The 27,261-nt window shown below is 47.3% G+C and overlaps 3 protein-coding genes across 3 annotated transcripts; 2 read left to right on the top strand and 1 right to left on the bottom strand.

Annotated features, from left to right (window-relative positions):
• Nucleotides 1–702: 702 nt before the first annotated feature.
• Nucleotides 703–2,563, top strand: LOC120897471 (carbonic anhydrase 1-like). Its single transcript, XM_040302398.1, has 2 exons — nucleotides 703–945; nucleotides 1,048–2,563. The coding sequence occupies exons 1-2, from the start codon at nucleotides 870–872 to the stop codon at nucleotides 1,842–1,844; spliced, it is 873 nt and encodes a 290-aa protein (XP_040158332.1). The 5' UTR covers nucleotides 703–869; the 3' UTR covers nucleotides 1,845–2,563.
• Nucleotides 2,564–3,237: 674 nt separating this feature from the next.
• Nucleotides 3,238–4,831, top strand: LOC120894093 (carbonic anhydrase 7-like). The gene is made up of 2 exons (XM_040296470.1): nucleotides 3,238–3,549; nucleotides 3,640–4,831. The coding sequence occupies exons 1-2, from the start codon at nucleotides 3,471–3,473 to the stop codon at nucleotides 4,518–4,520; spliced, it is 960 nt and encodes a 319-aa protein (XP_040152404.1). The 5' UTR covers nucleotides 3,238–3,470; the 3' UTR covers nucleotides 4,521–4,831.
• An 89-nt stretch (nucleotides 4,832–4,920) lies between these two features.
• LOC120894094 (transmembrane protein 235) lies at nucleotides 4,921–22,845 on the bottom strand. Its single transcript, XM_040296471.1, has 6 exons — nucleotides 22,574–22,845; nucleotides 16,821–16,950; nucleotides 7,832–7,982; nucleotides 7,551–7,749; nucleotides 6,461–6,626; nucleotides 4,921–6,379 (listed from the first exon to the last, which is right to left on the bottom strand). The coding sequence occupies exons 1-6, from the start codon at nucleotides 22,697–22,699 to the stop codon at nucleotides 6,273–6,275; spliced, it is 879 nt and encodes a 292-aa protein (XP_040152405.1). The 5' UTR covers nucleotides 22,700–22,845; the 3' UTR covers nucleotides 4,921–6,272.
• Between the last annotated feature and the right edge of the window lie 4,416 nt (nucleotides 22,846–27,261).

Here is a 27,261-nt window from a genome sequence, read left to right as displayed (position 1 = left end):
GCACCAGATGCATCAGACATCGGGGGGGGGGTGCTGCTGAAAAGTTGAACATTTCCCTTCGTCCGTAGTGTGACAGTCCGTATGTGTGTGTGTCTAACGTTTTGCAGCGGCAGAAATACAATGTAATGTAGCGCAATTTATGTATTTATTTTTTGTGATGGTTTCATTTGAATTTATCATAATAAACGGAAGATACAGAAAAAGCTCTACGCGTTCATGATCCATCCAGTGCGTTTGCATTACAAAATCGGAATTTGTTTCCCCCCTTTTTTTGGTTTCCTACACCATTCAAGTGAAAATCACACGTCGATAAAAGAAAAAAGTAGAGCACAACAATTGCCCCGCCCCAATTAAGCATAAAAAGTGCTCCACTTCGCATTGCACCTATTACAGTTGACACTCTACGTAGATGTTGTAATATAATCTACAATAATTTAATTTAAAAAAAAGCCATTTTTCCGCCAACACTGTCAACCACACTGTAGATCGCGCGGGAAGATCGACCCGCTGCTTCCATCGACAATTTTGTCACCCTTTTCGTGTCAAAGCGGCCTTCCCCCCGCTCTAAGCTATCAACCGGCCTATCGGCCACCGTATCTCCAGTGTGGAAAGCTAACGTAAAACGCAAAACTGGACACCGACGGATTGTTGGGTACATAAAAACCACATTACCACCGGGCGCTTCATTCTGCAGCAGTCGAGTGAATCGAGCAAAAACTCGCTCGCCACCCCCCTAGGGAAGCGTGCAATTTGGGTTAGAATAATAAACGCTTCAAACATTTCACACCGCATCAAAGTAAAGCGAAGCAAAGCAGAAAAAAAACATACAAACGATTCCGTACCGAGTATCTGTCCAAGTGTCCAGCACAATGGGTGTACGGCTGCGGCAGTGTTTGGTCTACGGCGGACTGTTGCTAATCGCCGTCGTCACTACCCTCGTGCACGGTGAGTTTTCCTACCTTGATGGCTCAGCGTGGGGTCCAAACGAACAGTTCTTGATAGCAAATATGCCTTACCCCCTCTCCCCCTCTCCCCCCCTGACTTTAGGTGACTTTTCCTATCAAGACCCGGACCGCTGGGCCGACACCGATCCGGACTGTGGCGGTATGCGCCAGAGCCCGATCGACATCGTGCGGTCGGCGGCCACGCTACCATCGCTCGACCATGCCGCACCGCTCCTGCTGGAGGGTGGTGCCCGCAAGCCCGTCTCGATCGTGGTCACCAACAACGGGCACACCGCCCAGTACACGTTCCGCTGGAGCAAGGAGAGCGAGCGGCCGACGCTGATCGGTGGTCCGCTCCCGTTCGGCGCCCCGTACGTGCTCGAGCAGCTGCACTTCCACTGGGGGGCCGATAACGGGCGCGGCTCCGAGCACACGTTCGACGGGGTGGCGTGGGCGGCCGAGGCACACTTTGTGTTCTACAAGCAGGAGTACGGTTCGTTCGACCAGGCCGTCACCCAGCCGGACGGGCTGGCCGTGGTCGGTGCGCTGTACGAGGTCGGCGGCGATAAGGTGAAGCCGGGTGCGAAGTGGGCCGTACCGCTGCCAAAAATACGCCCCGCCGGCTCGACCACTACGCTGGAGGGCGGGGCAGTGTTTAATCTGGATTCGGTGGCTCCGGGCGGCTCCTGGCTGCGGTACTACTCGTACGCCGGCAGCCTGACCACGCCGCCGTGCGCGGAAAGTGTCACGTGGATCGTGCGCGACGGCACCTCGCCGATCGCGCAGAAGGATCTGGACGAGCTGCGCAATCTGCGCGACTCGGCCGACCAGCCGCTGGTGGACAACTTCCGCCCGGTGCAGCCACTGAACGGGCGGCCGGTCGTGCGGTACGGATTCTAGGACCTTCCCACTAGCACACCCAATTCGTTCGCCCGTCCTCCGCAGCCCAGATGCTGCCCGGTAGTAGTGTAGTAGAACAACAGCAGTAGGACTGCGCACGTTTGCGGATATTAGAAAAAAACGGGGACATTAGAAAAAAAAAAACAAAGCGATATTGACCACGGGAATGTTCACGGGCGTGTGTTTAGTAGTGGTGCACAAGTGACAACGAACTAGAAGTGTGAGATACGGTTGGGGCACAAAATACCCCGGTCCCGGTGGGGCATGGGTATGCGATAAACTGGTTATGCTGTCTAGCAGCAGCAGCGGCAGCAGCAATTCACATACCTAGGAGTCCCACCCACCTTCCGGGAGTACATGTGTGTGCGGCGGTGGTGGCTCATAGTGCATAGTGCCTTAGGGTCTTAAGGCTCTCATTTTCACGGTCATACAGGGCAGGGTGGTGGTGTATCGGGAGCGTTTTTGGTGAACATTGGAACCGTGTGCTGGAATGGGTGGCAGCAGAAATGGGCTTTTGGAATGCGAACACGGCAAGCAAAAGGGTAAAGTGCCACTGCAAAAGGACCTAAAGTGATCTCCGCTTCCGGGTTAGCGCAAACGCATGAACGGAATTGTAGCGAATTGTTGTTTTCTTTTCTTCTTCTTCTAAGGCTCGTGTGCACACAGTTTGTTGTGATCATACAAGCAAGTTTTAAATAAAAATACACCTACAGCATGCATTGGGATAACTGTGTTTTTATTGGATTTTTTCAAACTGACCGTTAAAGATCGCAGACCGCAAGAGTTTGGCATTATATCCACCAAAAACAAAGCTAATTTACCTTTTGGCCACTGGCGGCAAAAAAGATCACTCCGAAACATCGTGTCACAAGCATTTGCCGTACTATTTTCACAACAGAAAAGTGGCGCGAAGGTTTTGTGTCCATTCCACCTTGTAGCACAACCTTGAGAACCTTTTTCCCTTACGTTTGCGCTTGCGCAACCGACATCCCCGCGTGTTTTGCATACTTTCGCCCCGTTGCGTCAGTATTTGGGCAAACGCAAACGCAAAATTTGTGTCGCGCCAGCCATCCAGGGAGGAAGCAGTCAGGCAGGGAAGCAACAAAAAACAAAACAAATAAAGAACGGCAAACCCAACCCGTCACCGTTGAGCGGTGCGCAAAGACTAACACACAGCAAGCGCCGCCGCACTGATTCGGAGGGCTCGCGCGCCACCCAAACAGACGCAACAAGAGAGCTATCTCCCGCGAAGGTGGCAGCAGCAGCAGCTGTTGCTGTTGTTTTGTCAGTCAACCCCCGGAGAGTGCTCAGCACAGTGCAGAGCTGTTGGTGTGACCGACCGAACCCCGACCCCACACAGAACAGAACTCCAGAACGCTTTAAAAACAGGCTTCCGGAGGACGACAGCATTCAGAAACGGTGCAACCCTCCACCGGTGCGGGACTCAGCCACCCTTAAAACACCCAACCGACGGTAAAGAGTAAAAGCGTACCCGGATCTTTGAAATAGGTCGCCGAAGCTAGCGACAACGAGGCGTGGCTTTGGACAGCAGCGTGCTTAGAGAAGCAGCAGTAGGCTTTGGCTAAGGCTGAAACTAGTACTAGATCGATTCCTACGTATTTGTCTATGTGTGCAGGAGTAGCGACAATGAGTGCGCTGTGTTTGTCACTTTTGTTGGCCTGTCAACCGGTCGTGTTCGCAAGAGGTAAAGGGCACCCCATGCCGCCATTCCGGAAGCGTGGGAGAAGCTGCGGTTGCTAATGTAATGTATCTCTCCCGCCCTGGTTTTACGCAGGTTACGAGCAGGAGGATGCGGCCGCTTCATGGCACCCGAACGAGGTGAGTTACGATGAGACGGAGGTGAAGGGAGGACGCACGAGCCAACAATCCTGGAGCTACACGCTGAGCGATGCGCTCGGTCCACCGAACTGGCCGATCGTTGCACCGGCCTGCGGTGGCCAGTTCCAGAGCCCGATCAACATCAACACGTCCCGGGCGATAAGGGTGAACCGCAAGGTACCGCTCGAGATAGTCGGGCTGAAGAATCGACCCACCTACATTACGGCCGAGAACGAGGGCTACTCGGTGAAGTTTACGCCCAAGTGGGGCTTCCGGACGCGCCCGATGATGCGCGGCGGACCGCTCAAGACGGCGTACTTCTTCGAGCAAATGCACTTCCACTGGGGCCCGAACAATAGCGAGGGCTCGGAGCACCGGATCAACGGGGAGCGGTTCCCGCTCGAGGTCCATCTCGTGTTCTACAACGGGCTGTACCAATCGCTGGCGGAGGCAGCCGGTGAGGTGGATGGGCTGGCAGTGGTTGGCTTCTTCTATGACGTCGTGCCCGGCTCATCCAGCTTTTCGTTCAACTCGTGGTCCAACTTTTTGCCCCAGGTGCGCCAACCGGGTGCAAAGTTTGAGATATCGCCGACGCGCTCGTTCTCGCTGCAGGACGTGGTTGGGGCGATGGGCTGGTCGTACTACTCGTACGACGGTAGCCTGACGACACCGCCCTGCCTGGAGACGGTGAACTGGATCGTGTCGAACAAGCGGCTGTCCGCGACGGAGCTCGATATGAGCCGGCTGCGATCGCTGATCACTAAGCAGGGAAAGCAGATGGTGCTGAACTATCGGTCGCCTCAGCCCCAGAACACGCGGCGTGTGTTCTTCTACTAGAGAAAAGCGTGTGCTGGGGGTGGGAATGTGGGAAAAAGTCCCCACACCCCCCTCCTTCTCTACAACTCACCCACCTCACAAGCGGCACTGCACCATTACCATGTAGGGGTGCAGTACGAAGAACGCGGAACAGTGCTGTAACGCACGTGCTCCGCGGCATTGCATACTGTTAGGCGTAAACGGTCTGTCGAAGAAACGTTAGGCGTTAGGCGTAGTTTGTGTTGCGTCCGATCGAAGGGTTAAGTGTGTAACGTCGGTACCAAATCATTGTTCCTTTGCAAATATGTACAATAAATGTTGTAAAAATGAAATTTTCGTTATTTTATATTACTGTTCTTATTCATCTTAATATTGTGATATGGCCGATCCATGAAATAAAAACAACAAATGCACAACACGGTTGTTTTGTTTCGTTAAAAATAAAAAATTCTAAACTTTATTTTTCATTCTCGATTAGCAACCGCACTCGCACAGACTCTCGCTCCCTCGCGCTCTGCATCGTTATAAAGTACACTATAAGTTGGCTTGCATTATCTTCACACCTTCAGTACTGTCTTCCATGGAATGCACTGTATTTCCCAACTGTCTGCTACCAGCTACTAAATTTACTCGGCCTGAAACTCCTATAATTCTCTGAACTCTCTCACTCTCTCTATCTCGATTCGCTGCTTTACTTAGTACAAACAGTAAATACTACTACTACTAAACATTATCTCTACGCATATCCGCATCATAATACAGAAAGAAACATACCCAACGCACGTGCGCACGGGAGGCAATTCGTTTCGTTCAAACTATAGTCTAACTGGATGAATAGAGCTTGCTCTAACAAGACATTAAAAAAAGGGAACAAGAGCAGGGAAGGATGATTTTCATCATTAGCTTACGATAGACGCTCACTGAAACGCGCATGAAAAGTTGGACTTGTGGATCGCATTCGTGGAAATCGTTAAGATTGCAATGTGAGTCGTTTGTAGATTGAAATGAACGTTAGGAGGATGCTACTAAACTGCATTTAAAAAAAAAACGACAACTGCAAAATCATTCCAGAGATTATTACAATTCGTTAGTACACATGGAGGAGCGGATGGCATACGGGTGGTAAAGGTGCGGTCGAATCTTGTTATTGGGTTACCTCGTTCGGAAAATCGAACCATCGCCAAATTATGTTCATTGCGTTCGGTGATGATACACCTCGCCGGTACGGAAGACATATAGAACAGTTTAGAATGGAACGGGCGGGCGGGTGGAGAATTATACCAGGAAAGAGGTGCCTTATGCTTGGTGGGATTGGAGAGTATTGAGTAAAAAACCTTTTCACGACCACACGCTACCACGCGCTGTAACATTCGCGCACTGTTACGACAGTGCGTGAGAAACGAGAATGCCAGCGCAACTAGATTCGATTTCGGGTTTCGGGCTGTTGTAGCACAACCTTTAACGCATTTGCGCAAACCGCCAGATTTGCGCCCAATATCCGCACGCAAAAGTGCGCTCCGGTCTCAAAAGTGTATGCCGTTTCGAAAAAGCTTTCAGAATGTGTCTTGTGTGCTTTAGTTCCGTTTCGAGCTCTCGCTCGATCCATCTATCTCTCCTCTTTAAGTCTCGTTTTTTAGCACTGCATTTTGTTGTTGTTTTCTTTACTGTGGCACAAAGCGCAGCATTAATGCGCAGCACGGCCTCTGCACATCACGCTTATTGCTCGCGCACCAGTCGCGGTGTTTCGCGGTGTTTTGGGAAAAGGGGGTTTACTCAATAGTTGTACGGTCCGTACTGCGATCCGTGGTAGTATGGCTGCGGATAGAGCTGGGGCTGGGGGAAACCACCGTACGGGTAGGGGGGCTGCTTTTGGGGATACACTGAAACGGGAGACAGTAGGTTAGCGATGTGAGCGAGGGGCAGGTGGGACCGGTCGGCTAGTGTTAGGTTCGGCGCCTTACCGGGCATCAGGTACTGCAGGTTGAGCTGTTCTTCCTTTTCGCGTTCGCCCCGCAGGCAGACGGCCGCACCGGACAGCAGGATCGATGCCAGCAGGCTGCAGGCCACACCGGCCCAGGCCACAATGTACGACCAGTCGTACGACAGACGAGTGTTGTCTCGAAGGACCTGTGCCGAGAAGTAGAAACAAGGGGATAATTAGTGAGAATCACTGTGAGTTTTGGACTTTAAATTGGAGTTGTATGCTAATTGCTTATAGTGAGAGTGTATCTAGGTCTCAAAGAAATTCTGATCATTAAACACCGATTGAAGTTCTAAGTTCTCTAATGACACATAGCACATAGTACGGTTGAAAGATGTTGAATAGCTGCCAATTCCTGTTCTAGAGGCATACGTGATAGTTTGATTTGTTTGTTAATAGATGGCGCTCAACGCTAGGACGATTTTGTACTGAAAATGCAGCACAAATATTCTTATTGGATTTAAATGTTATCGTTACTAGTGATGGGTATAGTTGGCAAAATCCGTAGTCGACTTCGACCCGAATCCTAAAATTTCGGAGCCGACTCCAGCAGATAGCTCCGCCCAGCATTATCCGGATCCGTTTGGAATCGCCCGGAGTCGCAGTCATTCGGAGACGTCCGAAGTTGTCCCGAGTCGCTCGGAGTCGCCCGGAGTTGCCCGAAGTTGTCGCCTGGAGTCAGATTCGTTCGGAGATGACCAGTGCAATATTTTTAAGGTTAGGCATTTCGGCATTTCATATCCGACTCTGACTCCTGCTAACTCCGGTCGACTCAAACCGCTAATCTTAGAAAGGAAGGCTTGTTTAAGAGGTGCACGCGCATAGCAAAATAGGGGAGAAAAAAACCCAACAAAATGAAATTTCTTCATTCAACTCAAACACAAACTACAACAACTGAACTCGTATCCAAACTACCAATTAAAAGACCCATTCTAAATGAATCACAAGAACTACTTCACTATGCCGATTTTGTTGCAATATCTGCTCATTGCGTGATATCATCTGATAAACCCTAACTCAATGCTGTATTTTCGTACTTTTAGGCAATCATCTTTACACCAAACACTTACAGTATTCCACTGCTGGTAGTACTCTTCGCCGACGACCTTTTCCTTCTCGAAGAACTCAACCGTGTGCCACAGGCCCATCGCACCGGCGGCGAGCAGGCAGGCGGTGAGCATAAGGATGGCGGTCGCCGTAATCGCACCGGCCGAACGCTTCCAGCATCCGGACAGGCCAGTCCAGAAGGCACAGAAGATGACGACGAAGCTATAACAAAAAAAAACCCAATCGAAAATGGTTAAATCATGCAATCATGCCAAAAAAGGGGGGGTTATATATGCAGGCTTACCTCAGGATGAAGGCAGCAATGACGGAGCGTGCCAGATGCAGTCGGGTCATGATGTCATCGGTGAACGAGTCCGACTCCTTGTGCTCCTCGTTCGCGGGGAAGTAGTCGATGTTCGAGCAGTGGGTTTCGACCGGCGACAGGTAGATTTGCACTGCGGAAATTAAGTTGAGCAGGAAAAAAGGAAAGATGAGATGAGGAAAACGATAAAAATAGTGTCAATTAACAATGTGCGAATGTGTCAGAATGTGCACCAGGCAATATATGCGATTTGGAAGAGGAGGTGTTACCACAACACACGCGCTCCGCCGGGAAAGTGTGCCAGAGCACGAGATGTACACGCACACGGTCTGCCTGCTGCGCATCTTTCCAAAAACCCACATATCCCACCAATGAATCGCATTTCCTATCGTGAGGCATGCTGTGGTGCTTTGGCATCGGAAAATTTCTAATTCCCGCTCAAAAGCTCATTCCTCCACATCAGTGCGCGGCGTTTCTTCCCATCTCGCTGGTGGCTGATCGATTTAAAACGATGCGATCTCGGCCATACACATAAAGAAGTGTGAAATGAAAGACCTGCACACATTTCCGAAGCACGAGACAAAGGGAAAACGCATCTCGGGCCCAATTTCCTCCCCAAAGAGGCACACGGAAGGTGTATGTGTCCGCCGGCAGATGGGCGCGTAGGCGAAGGGCGTAAAATTGAATTCAGGCCAGCACGCCAGCCAGCCCGTTGCGTTCCCAATAAACGCACACACCAGGTAGAAAGGGAATTTCCGAATTCTGAAAAAGCAACTGAATGCCTGGATGGAGCCCGATCGGAGGGCTCGACTGATCATAGCGCTTTTCACCGCGTTTTGTGAAAAATCTGTGAATGCCGATGGTTGAAAATGAAAGAAGCCAGACAGAAAGTTTCTCCTCTTCCCCCTGCTTAAACACAGGGGGGAACAGATTTCACATCCCCTTTCCGGTACTGCACCGATAAATGCATCAAAAAAAGGGCCCTCCCGCCTCGAGTGGTGGGTGGAAAAATGCAATTTTGCGCACGATGGTTGGCGAGCAAACGAGCACGAAACGAAAATGATGCGGCCGAGATGCACTGGCGGCACTGAATGCAGCATGCATCGAGTGGGGCACTACTATCTCCTTCATTATGCGTTCGTTGATCCCCGGAGCGCTCCGCCGGGTGCGCCACATACAGTCGAATCGAGGATCGCGCGCTTTGCGCACGGCCAGCAAGTGCGTGTGGGTGCAGATCGTTGGTTTTTTTTTTTTGGTTTCGGTTACTTGTTTTGTTTTGCACAAAATGACGCGTCATCGGCGAGGTTGAAATAGCTCCTTCGTGAAGCGTTGGTGAGGCTGCGAGCGGAGGCCTATAAATCAAATGGTGCAATAAAATAAAGCCCCGTACCTATGTGTGCTGTGCGAGTACACTTTCTATCCCGCGCAAACGGGGGCTGGTAATTTCGGTAAGATTAACACATATCATAGCAGCAGCAGCAGCAGCAGCACCATTTAGCCATGCAGAAAGTGAGAGTGTATGGCGGCAGATAATTCATACACTTATTTCTGCACACCACACCGCGCAAACGATGGGCTCGCTGTTTGCCACTATCGGACGGTGAGTTTCTATATCTCTAGCACACCAATCCCCGCGACTGACCGTCCGGTTAATGATGATGATGATGATGATGATTGAGGATTGAAGCTTCATGCTCGGGGCATGGAATAATTAGTTTGAAAATTGGTCGGTCGGTTGGTTTATCTCTCCGTCAAATTGGCGGTATTAGAGGTGCGCATTGTGGAAAGAACGCTCACACTATGGGTGAAATGTAACTTAATAAACATGCTTAATGTGTAGAAAATGGTAATTTGAAACAAAATACACCATCAAGCGTCGTAACGATGTCGAAAGATGGGGGAAAGCTATTGGTTCGATGAAATGTGCATACAAGTGGTGTGTATGAGACAAATGAGTGTTGTTTTAAATAAAAGTTCATAATTGCATACCTTTAGGCGCTTTCGCCTAACATTAAGGTGAAATCGTTAAATCAATGTTTTTAGTCGGTAACTTCGTTAGAGTAAGTACAAATTTGGTTTTGTTTGCAATCCTAAACACTATATGATACCAAAAGGTAAACAATTTCAGCACAGTAGATCGTCGATTGCCAAATAGATGAGATATCAAGCAAAAATAATGCAAAATGTCCAACAAATAAAAGACAAAGGAATAATTCCAAACATTCACTATCCACTAGAGATGGCAAAGATTTGTTCAATAAAACGGAGCCATAAAAATTCCTTCAACCGCAAAACACTATTCTTTCGCACACTTTGCTAACGATCACGGGCCAAAAATCGGTACCGTGCCCGAAATAAAAATAACACACACACAAAACACGCACAAAAACGGTCAACCTAACGAACCGCAATGCTGCCACCGCTCATAAATATGCTGTCACCGTTATAACGTCGCCGACGACGGGGGCAAAAAACAAGCAACGCAATTCACAACGGTACCGTCTCCTATAACGCTCTCGTCGATCGCATCACGATCGCAGTAAGCTGTAAGTAAGACCCCCTTTGCGCACCTCCCTTTCCACCCATGCTAACCTTCAAAACCAAGTCCCCCCCCACCCCCACCTTACACTAATGCCGGAGAAACAAGCGCCGATCCCAGTGCCGCTACGCTTAAAACTCGCCGGCGTCCGCTTGCGCTTACGCCCGGATCGTATCAAACGTCAATTCGTTAAACGCTAACCAAAGTTCGCGCTAGTTGCAGAATGCGCCCCAAAATTACGCAAACCACGCACGTGTGTGTGTTTTGTTGTGTGAATGTGCTTCTTTTTCTTTCTTTCCCATCCTTCCCCCCATTACTGCTCCTTGACGCATCAACAATGAAGTGCCACACTTGGCAAACCGGTGTGCGGACGATGGCGTAAATCATGACCGACGTGCGCATGTGGCTATCTTTATATTTCCATCATTCCAAAAAAACACCGAAAACACACTCCAAATGGCAACATCAAATTCGCAACATCAGAAAGCAAACCAGTGCTGCAAAATGGCAAAAGAAAAAGGAGGACACACAGTGCCATACACAACGGCAAGGACAAAACGAGCAATCGAATAATTATTGATAAGTTTTCCGCAAAACGATCGATGGAGTGTGCGCGATAGTGTGTGCATCATCCTCGTCCGCGATTTGTGCGAAGGTCACCGGATAACACACACACACACACGCACACACGCGGAGACATTGCAGTGAATTGTGGCGGCGATCGATTTAAAAACAACAAGCGATTACCTCATTGTTTCGTTAGCGTTGTTTTTTAATATCATTCAGTTCGTCGATGAGGTCACCGCGTACAAAAATGCGGGTCGGATCGTTTTGAGCGACGAATTAAATCAACAATTATTTAGATGGACTGCAATCAGTAAACAGAGCCGCCAAAGTTGACAGTTGAATGATGACCAGAAGATGAAGCAAAAAGACGACATCAGTTAGTGGGCCACTAATCTGTTAGTGGACAGTTATTTAGTGAACCACAAAGCAGCCGTACCGTGCTTAATAGGTGCCATTTTGTAGGCTCGGAGTGTCGACTCGATCTTCGACAATGCTTAATTAACCAAAGAGCTAATTAGTGGATAGGAATTTTGTGCAACAAAGAAGGAGCTGTCTGACTATGAATTTACCGTAAGTGATGCACACTTCCATTCATGCACACACTCACACAGTTTCCGCTCCATCAAACGAGAGTAAAAGGTGTAAAACAGATGCCCAAACAGTTAACAGTTTGAACAAAGTTGCGGCGCGAGCGTAGAAATGGGGATGAGGAGAGAGGGGAACAAAAGAGCACTCCAAATACATTCAATTTGCAAAATAAACAGCCCATGGATGGATGGGTGAGATTGATGCAGTTACGTTATCCACTTTTGTTTCTCGCTCAGCCCGGCTGCCAACGCCAGGTGCAGTATTATGGTTCGGAACGGTACGCTGTTTGCCTTTTTTTAGGCCACAAAGCTAATATGCAGCTAATAATGGTTCCCGTTCTGGCAGGTTCTCCCCCTTTTTGGGCTGCTGCTGCTGCAGCTTAAGCTATATACCGTCGATGATGCCCATTCTCCCAAACGTTCAATGACGCTGTGATGATGATGATCGTTTTCAATGAAATTTCATTCAACAAAATCCTCACCTCCAGCATTTAGGGGGTTTGCCAGCGTCAAACTGGGAAGGAAACACTTTCAGCACACTTTTGTTTGACCCAAATTGCGTGCCCGTTGGTGGAGCCTCCATCCCACCCCTCCAAACAAAATGGTTCCACCTCGCAACCGAATGAGGTAGCTGTCGAGGTAGCAAGATTTGACATACAATGTGCCACGATTGAAGCGCGGGAAGCTATGATGACGTTGACTCGTTGATCTCTCAAAAAAAAAAAAAAAAACGATCAAACTGTAATCATACAGACCGACACCGTGGCCAGTGTCGCTTGTTTGCTGTTGGTTTTCCATCTGATGAAAATTGTCGTGAAAGTAGTCGGTATGCTTTTGAGGGGAATGAAATGTGTTGCGTTGGGGAATTGGTTTTGATTTCTGCTTGATTTTGAGCAGAACTGTCACACGATGCGAAGAGGAAATTGGATGCAATTGATGGGATTTTGCTATTCAAATTGTTGGTTAGACAATGTTTCTTGTACTAAAATACCTTAGGACCTTAAAATACCTCAGCATAATGGACCTTAGGATCTCAAACGATCGATGACCGCCACTATCAGTATATTACAGAAGATCAGCGAAAGGAATAAGCCTGGGTTAGCTCAAATCTTGATTAAATCCATCGTGTAAATCTAAAAATAAAGTCAAACGAACCTTACGATCGTCCTAATCATTACGAGTAATCTAGATAACGATCGTTCGAGTTTATTCAACTTTCCTTTCAACAGAGGAAAAACAACACAAAAAGCCACCAATTTGTTGTGCTATTTGTGGTGTTTACCACCATTCCTTCGCTTCCCAAACAAAAAATAGCTTAAGCGAAACGAATTTAATTCTACCAAACAAGTGTGTGGCTTGGAAAACGCGAAGACTAATCGTACAATGCACCCTCCCTTAAAAAACCCAAAAAGCAGCACACAGAAAATAATTTCCTTTCTTTCTTTTAACACACTTTTCGTCCCCGCCTACACGCGCGGAGAGCATTCTTTAATGACAATTCGCCAAAAAAGAAAGAAAACAAGGTACACTTTTCACTAAGAATTAACACGTTAAGCGCCGCGTCATATATATTCGCATGACGGTTTTGCTCGCCGTTCAGCTTTGCATCTGACGCTCAGTAAATCTCTTGAGAACGAAAGAGGTAGGAAAGAGAGAACGAGAACGACATGTGCTACGCCGCTTATCGCAATGAAACAAAAGAGTGATAACAATTGCACGAGAAACTGTCGCTCTCATCGCTCTCTTGCCATGCGCTACGTGCTCACTCAAAAACTGTGACGTCAGGCCGGCGGTCAAAGTGTTAAATAACACCGAACAAGAAACAATCGATCGTACAGTGATCGCGGGTAGAGGCCAAAAGGGGGGCTCGAAAACAGAACAGGGTTAAAATTCAATTAATGGCTCTCCACGTTTACCTAAAACCCATTTCCTCTGCAGGTCCGACAAATTCTAACCAACCCGCAGGAAGTTCTAAACTAACGTTCTGAATGAAAAGAAAAAAACTCACTCCTCCCCCAAAACGCGTACGCGTAATAGAACCGCACGCCGCGGTGAAGAAACTCATTAGTTGCGCACAAACCAGGCGAGCCAGCTCCAGGCGAGTGCCGGACAGCCAAAACGGGGAAAGTGGTAATACCAGCTCGCAGTTCGCTTGCTACGGCAGCGTTTTTCTGCTTTTCTTTTATCACCGTGCTGATGCTGCTGCTGCTGCTGATGATGATCGTGCTGCAGCCCGTACTGCGATCGCCTCTTGTCTTTTGCGCAGTTCGGACCAAGTTCACCAAGCGGCACAAGTGGCGCAAAGCTGTTTGCCGCCGCGGTGACTCCGTGCACTGGACAGTTTACGTAACGTAACGAGCGCCCGATTTCGAGGATGGTCAGACCAGCGGGCTGGTAGCGCTGGTAAAAACACAACGGGCAATAATTTTTCCTTGCATCAGTTAACGCCGCCAAGCCAAGAAATCAATCTTTCCCTCGTGACTAGAGAGACGCGAGGAGCGAGGCAATGTATTTAAGGCAAAATTGTTCCTTCCAGCTCTCTCTCCTGCACCGAGCTATAGTTCCTACTGTGCTGCTTGCGGCAGGGTGCGCTGCAAGTATGACCTAACGTGATCCCTTTCCCCCCGTTTTTTTGTATTTGCTCTGCCAGAAAGTGTAATCATGCACGAAAAATGAAAAGAAAGCATAACTTCGTCAGTGTGTGGATGCTGTGGATTCCGTCCTGCCACTGAAGGGTGCCACGTAAGAGCAGTAACACACAAGCAACACATATTTTCACCCCGATACCACCATCGGCCCCCCCGGGGATCGATAACCGGTTTGGCGGCAACATAACGCCGCCAAGTTTTAGAAATCGCCAGCGCTGAACGCGGCCGCGCAGAAGAAAAAAAATCGGAAAGAATTCAAAAATGCGCCAATCGGGGATAATTACACACCCCGATTGCCGCCAACAGAGGATAGTGCAAAACGGCGCGCAGAGAAGAGTTAATGGTTTTTCACCGAACTTCCATGTGCCTTTGTATGGTGTTTATGTGTGTGTGTGTGCCGTGTAAGTAACCTGTAAAAACCAGGCAATAGCCCTTTTTCACCCAAACACTTGATGTGACGCCAGATCGGGCGACAAAGGGTGATGCAGGTTGAAGTTGCTGAAAACAGAATCCCCAAACACTCCAGAGGACACCCCAAAGACGGGACAAATCATTTCTGTCGACTAAATCCATTTCACTTTAAGGGAAAGCGACAAACATCCAAAAAACCATAAAGCTCAAACTGCTGTCAGTGTTGACGGTGGCACCCTTTTGCGGTGTGAAAAGCGGTGCTGGTGTGGGATGAGAATATCAACAAAAAATGCACCTTGACCAGTCGGTCTGTCTGTCTATCTGTCTGTGATTAATTCCAAATTTTGAACAAAAATTTACACATTTTCCCATGGGAAACAATCACCTAAAGAGTGTGTGTGTGTGGTTGTTTGAGAGTGCGTGCTTTCTTTAAGGTTACCTTTTCTTTTGTGATGACAGAAGCGGCTACGGAGACGTACGGACAAGCAAACAACCGTCCCGTATTCCGGTATAGTTTTATGTCCATTTCTTCTTCCCTTTAGCATTGGAGATGTTTAAAACGGCCGCCGAATCTTGCCTTGGAAAGGCAGTCATTCAATTAAGCGGGCTATTAGCATCTTTCTCTTCCGCAGTCCGTGGCGTTAAATGCTTTTTAAAGCACTAAAATGCAATATTAAAAGGTAATAATTGCTTGCGAGACGAACGAAGTGCCGCGCTGCAACAGTGGTGGTCAACTGCATCTTTAATTCTTCAGCGTGGAAAGGAAAAAAAGGTGAAAACTATAACGAGGAAATTGTACAGTATTTACCTTTTTTCTTTGACAATTCACACACACACACACAATCTCATTCACAATTGCTAATCGTTAGAGGTCGTAAAGTTTCGAACAAGTAGGTTCACAGCAACGTTTACGCCACCAAAAGGCCACCGTCAAATTGCGCCCGTCCAAGGACGACGGAAGTGTTCGACGATCGTAAAAGTTCCGTGAGAAAAGTGGCTAATTTTTCAGCTTCTTTTGTTCATTTTTTTTTCTTCGGTTTATTAAGATTGGATTGGGATTGCCCATGAAAAGTCTAATCTAATCACGTGGTTGTCATGATTTTGCTCTACGATCTTAATGAATTCATACGAACCAATACAAATCATTCTAAACTCCCAAACAGCTCCTATAAAACGCCGGAAAAGCTTAAATAACAAAACATCCTGATCCTAGGCCGGTGGTGCGATCGACGGTGAGCCGTCCGCGATCCGGAGCGTAGCAATAAAAGCCCTCAATAAAAGCTCTACAAATACACCTCTCCCCGCTCTTCTCGCTACCGTTACCGTCCAGTTTTCCATTGAAACAATTAATTCAAACAATTTTCAGGAAACGTTTTCAGCGCGCAAACCATTTCAGCAGCATCATCGCTAAATGCCAGTAGCGTCTGTTTTACGTCTTTACGTCCAGAAGGGGCGGCCGATGGACGAGGGACGAGCGAATACATTATCCACGATTCATATCGCGTTTGATGATGACGAGGAAGAAGAGGAGCAACAACAAAAAGTCTTACAAACGTTGCTGGGCTGAGCTGTGAGAACAATTCTTCAAAGCATCAGAGTCAAAGGCAAAGGCAACAGCATCCGCAGCATTACGGCTTGAAACGATGTGCCGGTGTGTTGGAAAAACCGTACACACGGGTGCACCACCAGTCAATGCGACTTCCATCGCAGTAGGCAATGAAAACACGTCACAAAAGCTGTTGCCCAGTGTGTGAGCGTTTCTAAGCGCAGCATACAAAAGACATCAAGGCCAACGACGACGACGACGGGGGCATCAAGCGACGAACCTCCTTCTCCTCACGTCAAGTCTCAAATTACTGCTTGCGCGTGAATGTGTTTTTTTTTTCGTTTCTTGCTCCTTCTTGTTTCACTTCTTCTCCTCCACACCAGTTGAATAGAAAATTGAACGCATTAATCGATAGCTACCTGCACCGATTATTTGCTGCTGCTGCTGCTCCTTCCGGTTGTACACACATCAACCAAAAACCCCATTGGAAGGAAGAGAGGGGAGAAAAAAAACCCAACAAAAAACGTGCTGAATAATAGAGGTTTTTTTTTGTGTGTTTTCAAACTAGCTTCCCAAAAATACGTGACTTTCAGCCTGTAGCATCGCATTACAGCAGCTTCCCGAGCAGGATGGGTTTTTTTGTCATTCTTCTGTTCGTTTGCACTCCACTTACCGGACGATGCTGGAGGACGTTCCTTCGGGTAGCAGTACCGGAACAGGCCGCGCGTCCGTGTGTAGTAGATCAGTCGATTGTTGAAGCTGTCCGTCAGTGCTGCTGCATCGGGATGTTTCGCAATAAAGTTCTGCAGAAGAAGAAAAGGGAAAAAAACGGAATGAAAACACAATTAAACAACCACTCTCACTTTATACACACAACTTAAAAATCGATTGCAAAAAGACAACGGCGGACGATAAGAAACGAAATGGAAAGTTTTCCGATTGATGGGTGATTTATTTCTCCAATTTCTACGTATGGGATTTCCCCTTTTTTGTGTTCGTTGATATTTTTATACGTGCCACCGTGCAGCTGGTATAAACCCCGGTGTGGCATAAAACCGAACGTTGAAATGGCTGAAAGGAAACCTCTCTCTCTCTCTCTGCACTGGTTTTCCCTTTTCGTTATTGTGCCCTCTGTTTGGCCAGAGTGGTTATGTCCTTTCCCGCGCATCCCAAAGTCTATGTTGCCCAGCCCATATTGAAGGGGAAAAGTAAAGAGTGAATTTAAACAGAAAACAAACGAAAAAAGTAGACACTCATACCACACTCTCGATATGGCACGATCGGCCCTCTTGCCACGGTTGTGAAAGTGGTCCCTCGGATCGGATCACGCACCACAACAACGGACCGGACGGACGGACCCACCGACACACATGGGCGGCAATCGTTTCATCCGGCCGAAACGATTACCGCCACCACCACCGCGGGGCTGGACCGGTTTTTCCGCTCAAAGCCATCAATCAGCTTCGAAACCGAACCGGGCAATGATGGTTGGATGAAGCCGGTCGGTCGGATCGGCTCAGTTTCAAGTGCAATACCCATTTCTTAAACCCTGCAAACGGGGCTACTAGTAGTGATGGGTAATGGGTAACACAAAAACCAAAATACATCAACACCAGAGGAGTTACACATCGCACACAAACAAACAACACGTAGGAAAAAACAAACCCCTTTCAATCGCCCATTGGGGAAGGATGCAACAACCATCTCTTACTCACTCGCCAGTATACATACATACATATATATAGATCAGACGGTCGATGCACATGCACCAAAAGGTTACTGAACTGAGGAAAGCTTTGGCGGCGGCATCTCGCGTGCCGTTCCCACTTTGCTCAGGCGCTTCTTTTGTCTGGTGCGCTTCATTACCTTGCCACCCTGCGCGAAGGAATCACTTGACTGGAGAAAACAGACACAAACGGTCGACGATTGCTTGGATCGATGGTGTTCGCGTGTGTGTGCACGGACACATACCACCGTTCTATCCCGATCCTTCCACTCCTTCTTCTCCTTCCGTTCCTCCTCCACCATACCACCTTGCAACGGTCAACCGTAATAACTGTGCTACAGTTTCCATTGGTTACGCATGCGCAGATCGCTTCGAGGTTGCAGTAGCCGTGCAGGCGATAATTACCACCCAGCTACTCACACCGTTTGTATGTGTGTATGTGTGTGTATTTTTTTAATTACCCCTTCCCCTAGTGTACACCCGTCTAGTGTTGTGTGTGTGTTTTGTTGTTGTTTTTATTAGTAGAATCTTCCCGGATCATTTCTTTCGCAAGGCAAAGACGCTTATCAAACACGTGTTCGGTAGTACCGTTCGGTAAGAATGGGTGGGGAAAATGGTGGTGAAAGAAAATAGGTGCGTCTGTTAAATGGGGTCTGTGCGTTTAGGGTGCGGTATACACACACGGGAAGAATCAGTTTCTACAAGGTTTCTACCTAAGCTGTACTTGGCATTCACTGCTCGAAGGGTGCAACGCAAAACCGGTAAAGGGAACACCTTCAAAGGTTGTCATAAAAAATGGCAATTACTAGAAAAAAAGAAAACAGTTTGAATACTAAACTATTTTTACGCTACACTTAAACACCTAATAGATACAAGTTGTATGCATCGATAAGCTTTAGTACACAGCTGCATAGGGGGAAAAAATACATTTTAAAGGCAACGTTTACAGCTTGTAACACAATTTATTAAATACAATCTGTGTAATCTTTACAATCTACATGCAGAGTCTGTCTGTTATAATCAATATCTATAATCGATATTCGTTATATATTTGTTGACTATGTTGTCTTCTTATTTTTAATTAGTCTCATGTAAGTAGTGTACAACATCTTTTTAAGAAATTATCATCTATTGTATAGCATGGTTTTTTTGGTAGTTAAATTATCAAAAATGTGTTTTCTATGTGAACAATTAAACATCCCACAGGAGAAAAATAATAAATAGGAACATGAGGTATCCTTTTTGTTCTGTTTTTATCAAGTCTCGTCAACTGGACATTAATGAGATAATGTAAATTCATTTCATCCACTGGATTTGGTTCGATAAATGACACCTTTCAAATTAATACATAAATTTCAAGATCATTTATTTGAGCGATAGTCCGATCAAATGTAAGTAAGATTTTTCGGGCAAATCACCTCCAAAAAATGCCTATACTCATACCTGGACACTAACAAACCAGCAATGCTCAAAACTCACGCAAGCAGTGACAGCAATAAGCACAATGCTGTGAGTTTAGCACCACATGCCGCAACCAAAAGGTGCTAAAAAAAACGTGACCACGTTGTCTCATTCATTCACAGCAGTAGCACACAGTTTGCACAAACTTGACGACAGCTTACCAGCTCAAGAATGAATACGCGTACGCTCTTACTGCCAGTCCTGTGTTATGCAAAGAGCATAAACAGCCGAAACGTACGCGTTCGCGTGTGCTTGACTACTTCGCGAGTGCCATTACAACTTGATTGTATTCAAATGTATGTTGTTCTTGAAGGGATGTGTTTTTGTGTCTGCTTCTTTCTGCTTCATTTCTGGCCCTAAGTGCCACAAGAACCTTCCACACAAAACCGTTCTTGGGTTTGTCGTGTCAATGCAATTCCAATTTTTGTTTCCAAAAGCCCACACAGCCAGGCGTGCGGCTCGTGTGTGTGTAGGCGAAGTAATCGCTCCAGAAATGGAATGGGAAACAAGACGTAGGAACAACGGCATCAACAACAAAAAAGCGCCAATGATCGAATGCAGAACAACAGCACACGTGAAACCACCACCATTCGGAGCAGTTGCCAGGCAGGCCGTGCAATCTATGTTGAACAAAATTGACTGAAAGAATGCGACCTCAGATATGTGTTTGGTAAGATGTGTGTGTATGTGTGTCTGTGTGTGTGTGCCTGCTGGCAAAGTCTGGTGGTGGCTGCTTTGCGTCGTGATGTTTGCCAGTGCGATTAGCACCAAGCACTTGTGTACGAGTGTAGTTGTAGTACCTTCACCACGAGGGACGCACGCTTAGGTTCGAGAGCAGTTCGATTTTGACATTCCAAAGCTTGGTAGCTTGGTGATCGATACAACAGGGCACAAATTTGAACGTTTTAGGTCTTCTGTCTGTGCTGACGCTAAGCAAGATCATCGCTACACGATCGCACCTCACATGAGCAACAGCGTTATGCGTTACGAGCCAATGCGTTACCACATGCAGCCCATGCAAACCCTTACAGCCTTTCGGAGCAGGCAGCGCTTCATGCCTGCCGTTTTAAGCAGCCATTCCAGCAGCCAACCTCCGTTAGATGGAGTGAACAACGAGCCAAATGGAAAGACAGAACCAAAAGAATGGGCAGCAGCAGCAGCAGGCCCACGAACGCGGGAGAAAAGGCAAACGCGCAAAGAAACGCGATTCAGGCGCGAGCGAACCCCGCGCAATCCCGTGGAAGCGTGGGGAGTGAAATTGGTGAAAGAGAGTAGCGACACGCCAGCGCCAACAAACGGGTCGGCTGTGACGGGGATCGGTAAAAGGGAAGACATAAACGGGAACCGGGGATCAATGGGAAAGGTGGAAAAACAACTTGTGGACTACATTTTTGTTGCTGTTATGCTTGTGTTCGTGTGTGTGTGCTGGTCCTGCGCCATGCTGGATGGTGTAGGGGTGAAAGGCAAACTTCAGGATTAGATCTGGGCTGGGGCCGTGTGCAAAACTTGCACACGGCGCTCACACAAAACACACCTCTATATTCCAACAGGCACAAGACAAGGCCTGATGGTATGTCTGGTTGGTCAATGTGATGTAAAAAAAAAGAACAGGCTGACAGACGACCGGTTATGGCCAAGAACATAACACACACACACGCATGAGCACGAGCCTGTTCCAGATGTTGTTAAGAATGCAGAGCTGGCGCAGCACTGTGCGGTTGGTTCTTTGGACGAACGTAGGCCGATCGCAAAACCCGACGGAAAGAGAGCCGGTTTTGTGGTCGCACCGTGGTCGGCGTACGTGGCACATTGGCACCTCGGTGGCATGTGGGGTGGTTTCTAGATGCGTGCAAGATTTTAAACACCACCATCGAGCACACATTTCGGTACCATCGGGGTTAGAAAGTGGAATAAAAACACGGTTCGCATGCCACGAATCAATATCGAAGGAAAGTTTGGGAACCGGGTGACGACGCACACGAGCCTACGACGACACATTCCATCGCACCTTCAAAGCCCCCCCCCATCCGTGTGTGTGTGTTCATTTGTATGCAAATTGAACCCAGCCCGCCTGGGTTGTTTTGAGCGAGCTGGACGCATTCTGGATGGACGTGACACAGGCCCAATGCATCTCACCGACTGCTCGTCTATTGCTTTTATTTAAAAGTTTTGATCTTATTGTTTCCCCAGCCGAGTATACAGTTAGTGGGCAGCCACGATCATCCACATACAGAGTGCTGGTGGAGGTGTGCACGAGTAGAGCAACACAAATACCGGTAGCGCCGTCGTTTTCCGTTTTGGGGAAGTTGGTGGAAAACAATTTGTCCCAAATAAGGTGTTTATTTTTTGTGTTTTTTGTTGTTGCTTGCTGTTATACTTTTTCACGCGCACTATTTAGCGCGTATTGTGTTTAATGTTGTGTTGTCCGGCATTTTTGCTAACGTCAAGGCCAAAAGCACAACCCTGTCGCTGCTGCTACTGCTTGATCGTGAAAAGTGGATCGCTTATTTAATGTTTTTTTTTCTTCTTTTCGCACTATTATGTTTCACAGTTCTCATGACCTGTGGGAGGGGGAGAGGTTGTTTTTTTTGTCTGTATAAAAGTAGAATTGTATAACTGAGAGCTCGCGACATGATTGACCGCCGTTCCGGCACTTGTCCAAGAGCCAAGGCCCAAACCGGGGAGGGCGGTAAAGACGTGATTTGTGCGGCTTCATTGTGCGCTTGGATGAGATCAAGAGATCATTTTGATGGAATGTACCAAAGACCAAAGTAGAACATTTGTATTTAAATTGCAGAAACTGTACTTCTTTGGCTCTTCAAAATCGTATAAATCCCCTTTTAAATCCCTTACAAAAAGGGCCAAACGCTGATGCCTCCCTTCCCTCCACACGTCATAACCTCCCAATGTATGTGGTGTTTCGTGCGGGAATAGAAAGTTTTCGCGCATGTGCGCACTTTCCCAGCCCGCTCGGTCCCGCCCGAGCATCAAGGGTTTGTCGCTTTATGTCGCGTTGATGTCTTTCTTTCCCACTTGCCTAGGGCCTGGGGGAGCGCGAAAAAAAGCCCCAGCGTTGTATTGTTTGCGCTAAAGCAACGCTGTCGTCCTCAGTCGTGTGTTTTGCCATTTTGGCGCAGCAGATTTTGTTGATAATGATGACGACGATGATGATGATGACAGCACGACTGTGCTGCATGCTTGCAAAAATAAATGCTGCAAAGAAAGCGCGCTACTCGTACCTGTATGTTGGTGCGCTTCACTTCATAGCTCTGCCAGTTGTCGGTGGAGAAGGCGATTGCCAACAGGGCAACGGCGATGATGGCGGATATCGTCGCGAGCGACAGCGTTACCGCACTGCAGGGCATCTTGCTGGGACGCTGGGCGAGTCTGGGACGGAGTTTGGCTCTCTTCACTTGTTCTCTCTCTCCTTTTTGAAGATCGAGAAGATGATGGTGATGATGATGCTGTTGTTGCTTCTTAGCTGGCTCGCTCGGAAAACGTTAGAAACACACACAAACACTGACACAGCTAATCACACACACAGACACACGCACACTCTCACACTGCTGTAACACAGAAAAAGGCACACGAGGCACGGCAGCAACCAACAGCCACCGTACAAAGCGGGATGCGCAAATAATGCCAGAAGAAAAGAAAAGATTACAAAAATGGCTCACAGATTTCCTCCGTTAGATGTCGCTTTGCTGCCTGAATGCACACAAACACACACAAACACACACACATACACAGGGATGTTTTACGATGGTGCGAAGATCGCACAGAGGAAACTGGAAGGAATTAGAGGTTTTTGCTGGGCAAGCAAAGAAACTAATGCTGAATTATCCTAAATCGATGGACACACTTTCCTGTTGCACTCAATGGTTTCTAATCAGCAAACACCACCACCGACACAGGCACACACAGATATACACAGGCCAGCATCAATCGAGGATATGGGATCGTGCGTTTGGAATGATCGTCAGGATAGTTGCTTCACCACCACAATGCGAATGGTCTATCAAACCCCGTGCTCAACGTGCTTATCGCGATCGCGATCGCTTTCCGCCGTTCAATGCACTGCACCAGACCGAAACTAGACCAGAGCGCGGAACGGAACGGAACCCAATCGCCCCCGAAATAGCCACACAGCCAAAGCGAGCAACAAAAAAACCCCCAACGATCGCTCCAGATCAAGAAGATCAACCCTGCTCATACACTTACACAAGTAAAATAAACTCCACTCTATTACAGCATGCACACACGCGCACACACACTCTCTCTCGATCGCCTACACACAACTTCTTGCTGCTGCTGGTTGATGATCGAATTGGGAATTGGGTACCACAAACAGCGAAGGTAACGTTACAACGGCACTGGTAAACTGCTTCAGTCCGACATCTTTGACCACTGCTGCTCGACTGACTGTAAGACGCGGCCTGTACGGTGTGCGGCCGAGTTTCTCCCCGAGCATTTGCGTCTTCTTAGAGGTGTGCGCGTGTGCGTGAGGGGTGTTTCTTTCCTCCCTGCACTGCATTTAGTTATGTTTGCCGAGGTGTCAAACACCGGGATGTCCAAACACCAGAGCAGAGAAGATTTGTTTGTGAAAAGGCGGAAAGATTGAGTCATAAACAGCAAACATTGTTATTTATTAATTAAATATGGCAATTGATATTAAATTTATGTTAAATAATTAGTGTTAATTTAAATCAAATAAATATGGCATATATTATTGTGTGATGTGAAAAATTTCATTACTAAACCATGTTTTCCTGATTTTTTGTAAAATTAGTCCTTTATCAGTACTTCCTCTTACACTCTGGAGCATCTTAGACAACAAGTTTAGCCTTCCCTGAACCTGTAAGTTGTGCATTGTGGCACCAACACTGGTACGTCTGCGCCACAGGTTCAACGTCTCAAGAAACTTCTCACGCAACACACACTCTCGCTCTCTCGATCTCACTCTCTCGCTCTCTATCTCTCCTTCTTTTTCTAACCCCTCTCCTCACCATGCCCAGCAATGGCACAGTACAAGTGCACACCCATACACCGATCGCAGCACAAGGCACGTCCATATATCTTCCCTCAAGACACTCTAGAGAGACAGCAACGAGCGATCAGCAACGAACCGAGCGAGCAGCAGCAGGAACAGCAGCAGCAGCAGCAAAAAATGACAACAGGAATGTGGGCTTCCCGTTTTGTGCGCCCTGTAGCACACATACATACACATACACCTGCCGTACCCGTGATCAACCCTTAGCGATCGAGCCTCGCACTCCCTCCTGCGGCTCACCCGGGGCGGGACTGTTTGCCGAGATGAATAATTTCTTATCGGTGCGTGGCAGAGGGATCGATACTTTTACTGTGCGGTTGTAAAACCAAACCCTCACTCACAGCTGACCGAATCATGATGGTGTTGCGAGTCCAGTCCAGGGATCAGTAAAAGGAAACGGGCCTTTACCACCTGTGTGCATGTGTGTGTGGGGACGAACAGGAGAGCCCTGCGGGACGAGGATGATTCCAGGTACAATGGTAGCGGAAGGTGAAATCATCTTTTGCATCCGTTGATCGGTGATGCCTGTTTGGCCTTTCCTGCACAGGTTTATGTCCCCGGCAGGGTGAGGAGCAGAGATCGATGCGATTTGGCACCGAAGGTAGGTGAGTCAAGGTGTGAAAAGTGTGTGTGCGTGAGATGGTCGGGGGTTTTTTGGCGAGTTTTATCTTTTATGCGAATATTTGTATAAACAAGGAGAATAAAGAAAGACAGAAAGAAAGGAACAAGATAAACACTTCATTCTTATTTTGGATTTATAAAAATACCTCAGCTGTGTACAGTAAAATTAGAAAAAAAGGTTTGTACATGATCATTCACAGTTTTAGGGCTCCAAAGATCATTCACAGTTTCAGGGCGTATTTGTGAGACAGTTTACTTGATTTGTGTGTAAATTTAGGCATACATTTGAAGTGATCATTACAAATAATGCATGTACTAACATAACAGGTTGAACATATATCTTGTAAATATAACTTGTACGATCAATACACCCATACCACCTAATGAGTGGACGCCTTTATTTGCCTGCTTATGATTGACGAAAAGTGACAATATCAACAGCACTTTTATGCTCAGAACCGCCCGAAACACACCCTAAAAATTTCACCAACAAAAAAAAAAAGCGCATTCCACCAAAACAGATTACATTATAGGTGTGGTGTGTCAATTTTTGATTCACCAATGTACGCCCCAAGCAAGACTGCCCGCACCTTACTTCACCCCAACCCCCCCCCCCCTGTCCACCGCATCCGCATCACAAGCGCATAAATATTGCGTGCGTACCGGTTCCTTTCTTGGTGGTGAAAAACTTTCTACCAGTCCCGGACCTCCAGCGGGAGGACACCTGGAGCTGCCGAGGCGATCACCCCATGCAATGAACGATCGTCATGATGAGAGAGCGAGAGAGAGGGAAGCTCAGATCGGTGATCGGTGTAGAGAAAACGCGCACCAAGTGGCACCATTCAATGGACGGTAGGCGACGAACCGCACAGCTTACCGCACACACACCCAAAGCACGGGTTCCACGGGTTGTTGCTGCTGCTGGTCCGTATTTGTGCCGTGTTGCATTATTTGTCTTCGGCCATCATTCATCATGCAGCGGCGGTTGTAAGAGGGACCCCGTCCTGACCCCGTCCGCACCTTGCATGCACGGATTGCAGTGGAAACCACTCACCCACCCCGAGCGTGTGGCCGCAAAAGGGTTAACATACCGACCACGGAGGGACAAAACAACGTGTCGGTATGCGATGTTGTGGACATGGGGTAAACATGCGCACACTCACACACACACACTCACATATTGGTGTTGAAATTGCGAAAGAGAAAGGTGAAAAGTAAACGCGGCGGTGGAAGATGCGTTTGCTTGCCCTAAACACGATGGATTGTCCTACCGCAAGGAGTGCGGGTTTCCAAGCGTCGTACCCCGAGTGGAAATGCGCGTTTTGTTTGTTTCACTTATCGAGGGGATCGGTACACATCGGTACATTTGGGTGGATGGGTCCGTGCAAAATGAGAGTGAGAGGCCCCCACACAGAGCCGTTTTGGGGAACGATCATGCGGTTGGGGTTAGTTAATGTTCAAACAATCATATTCATTCATTCATACGATACGATGCGATTCATACGAAAGCATTGAACAGGCATGGTTGGGTGATTATTTTAAAGGAAATTGCTGTAAACACATTGCCGATGTTTTGTTGGGTGATTTATGTAATCGGAATCCTTCCCTGTCGGTGTGGTTGGGCGAAAAGAGAAGTACTACGATGGTGTACTATTATTCAGCTGGAGGATAATGGATTGGATTTTTATTCAAGTATCTGCTGATCGTATTTGTAGCAGTTAAAGATCATCGGAACGAATCCGTTAACTAATCTCTGGAATATTGAATACCACAATTATCTCAATTTATGATTTTGACAAGAATGGTGCCTCGTGCAAAGAAGAAATTAAGCGAAAAATCTCTTTTTAATCAAAGTAAAGACAATATTACGGTTCGATACTCTGTTAATTTAAATCTATGCACTTTTGGCTTAGCAAAAACGCTCGTGTGTAATATTCGCATTTTATAAACGGTTTCGATACTTCAAAATTGGTTTAAACAAAGTAAAAGAAAGATAAAACGTTCAAGCCACATTTATGATTTAATTCATTTTGAGACGTTTTCTTAAAGTAGATTTGTTCTTGACAACAACAACAATGTAAAAAGAAGTGTTGTCTTATAGATAGCAAAAACAAAACTATAAAGTGGTGAGTGTTGACCAACATGTCATTTCAAACGTTCAATCGCTCCATCTCGAAACGGAAAGGAAAGTAAATGACAATTGTTTAGCAAAATGTACGAATAGAAACCGCCTAAAGCACTGTTGAATTAGGAAGG

The sequence above is a fragment of the Anopheles arabiensis genome, chromosome 2, assembly GCF_016920715.1.
Source record: "Anopheles arabiensis isolate DONGOLA chromosome 2, AaraD3, whole genome shotgun sequence".
NCBI classification, from domain to species: domain Eukaryota; kingdom Metazoa; phylum Arthropoda; class Insecta; order Diptera; family Culicidae; genus Anopheles; species Anopheles arabiensis.
This window is presented reverse-complemented; position numbering and strand designations above follow the sequence as displayed.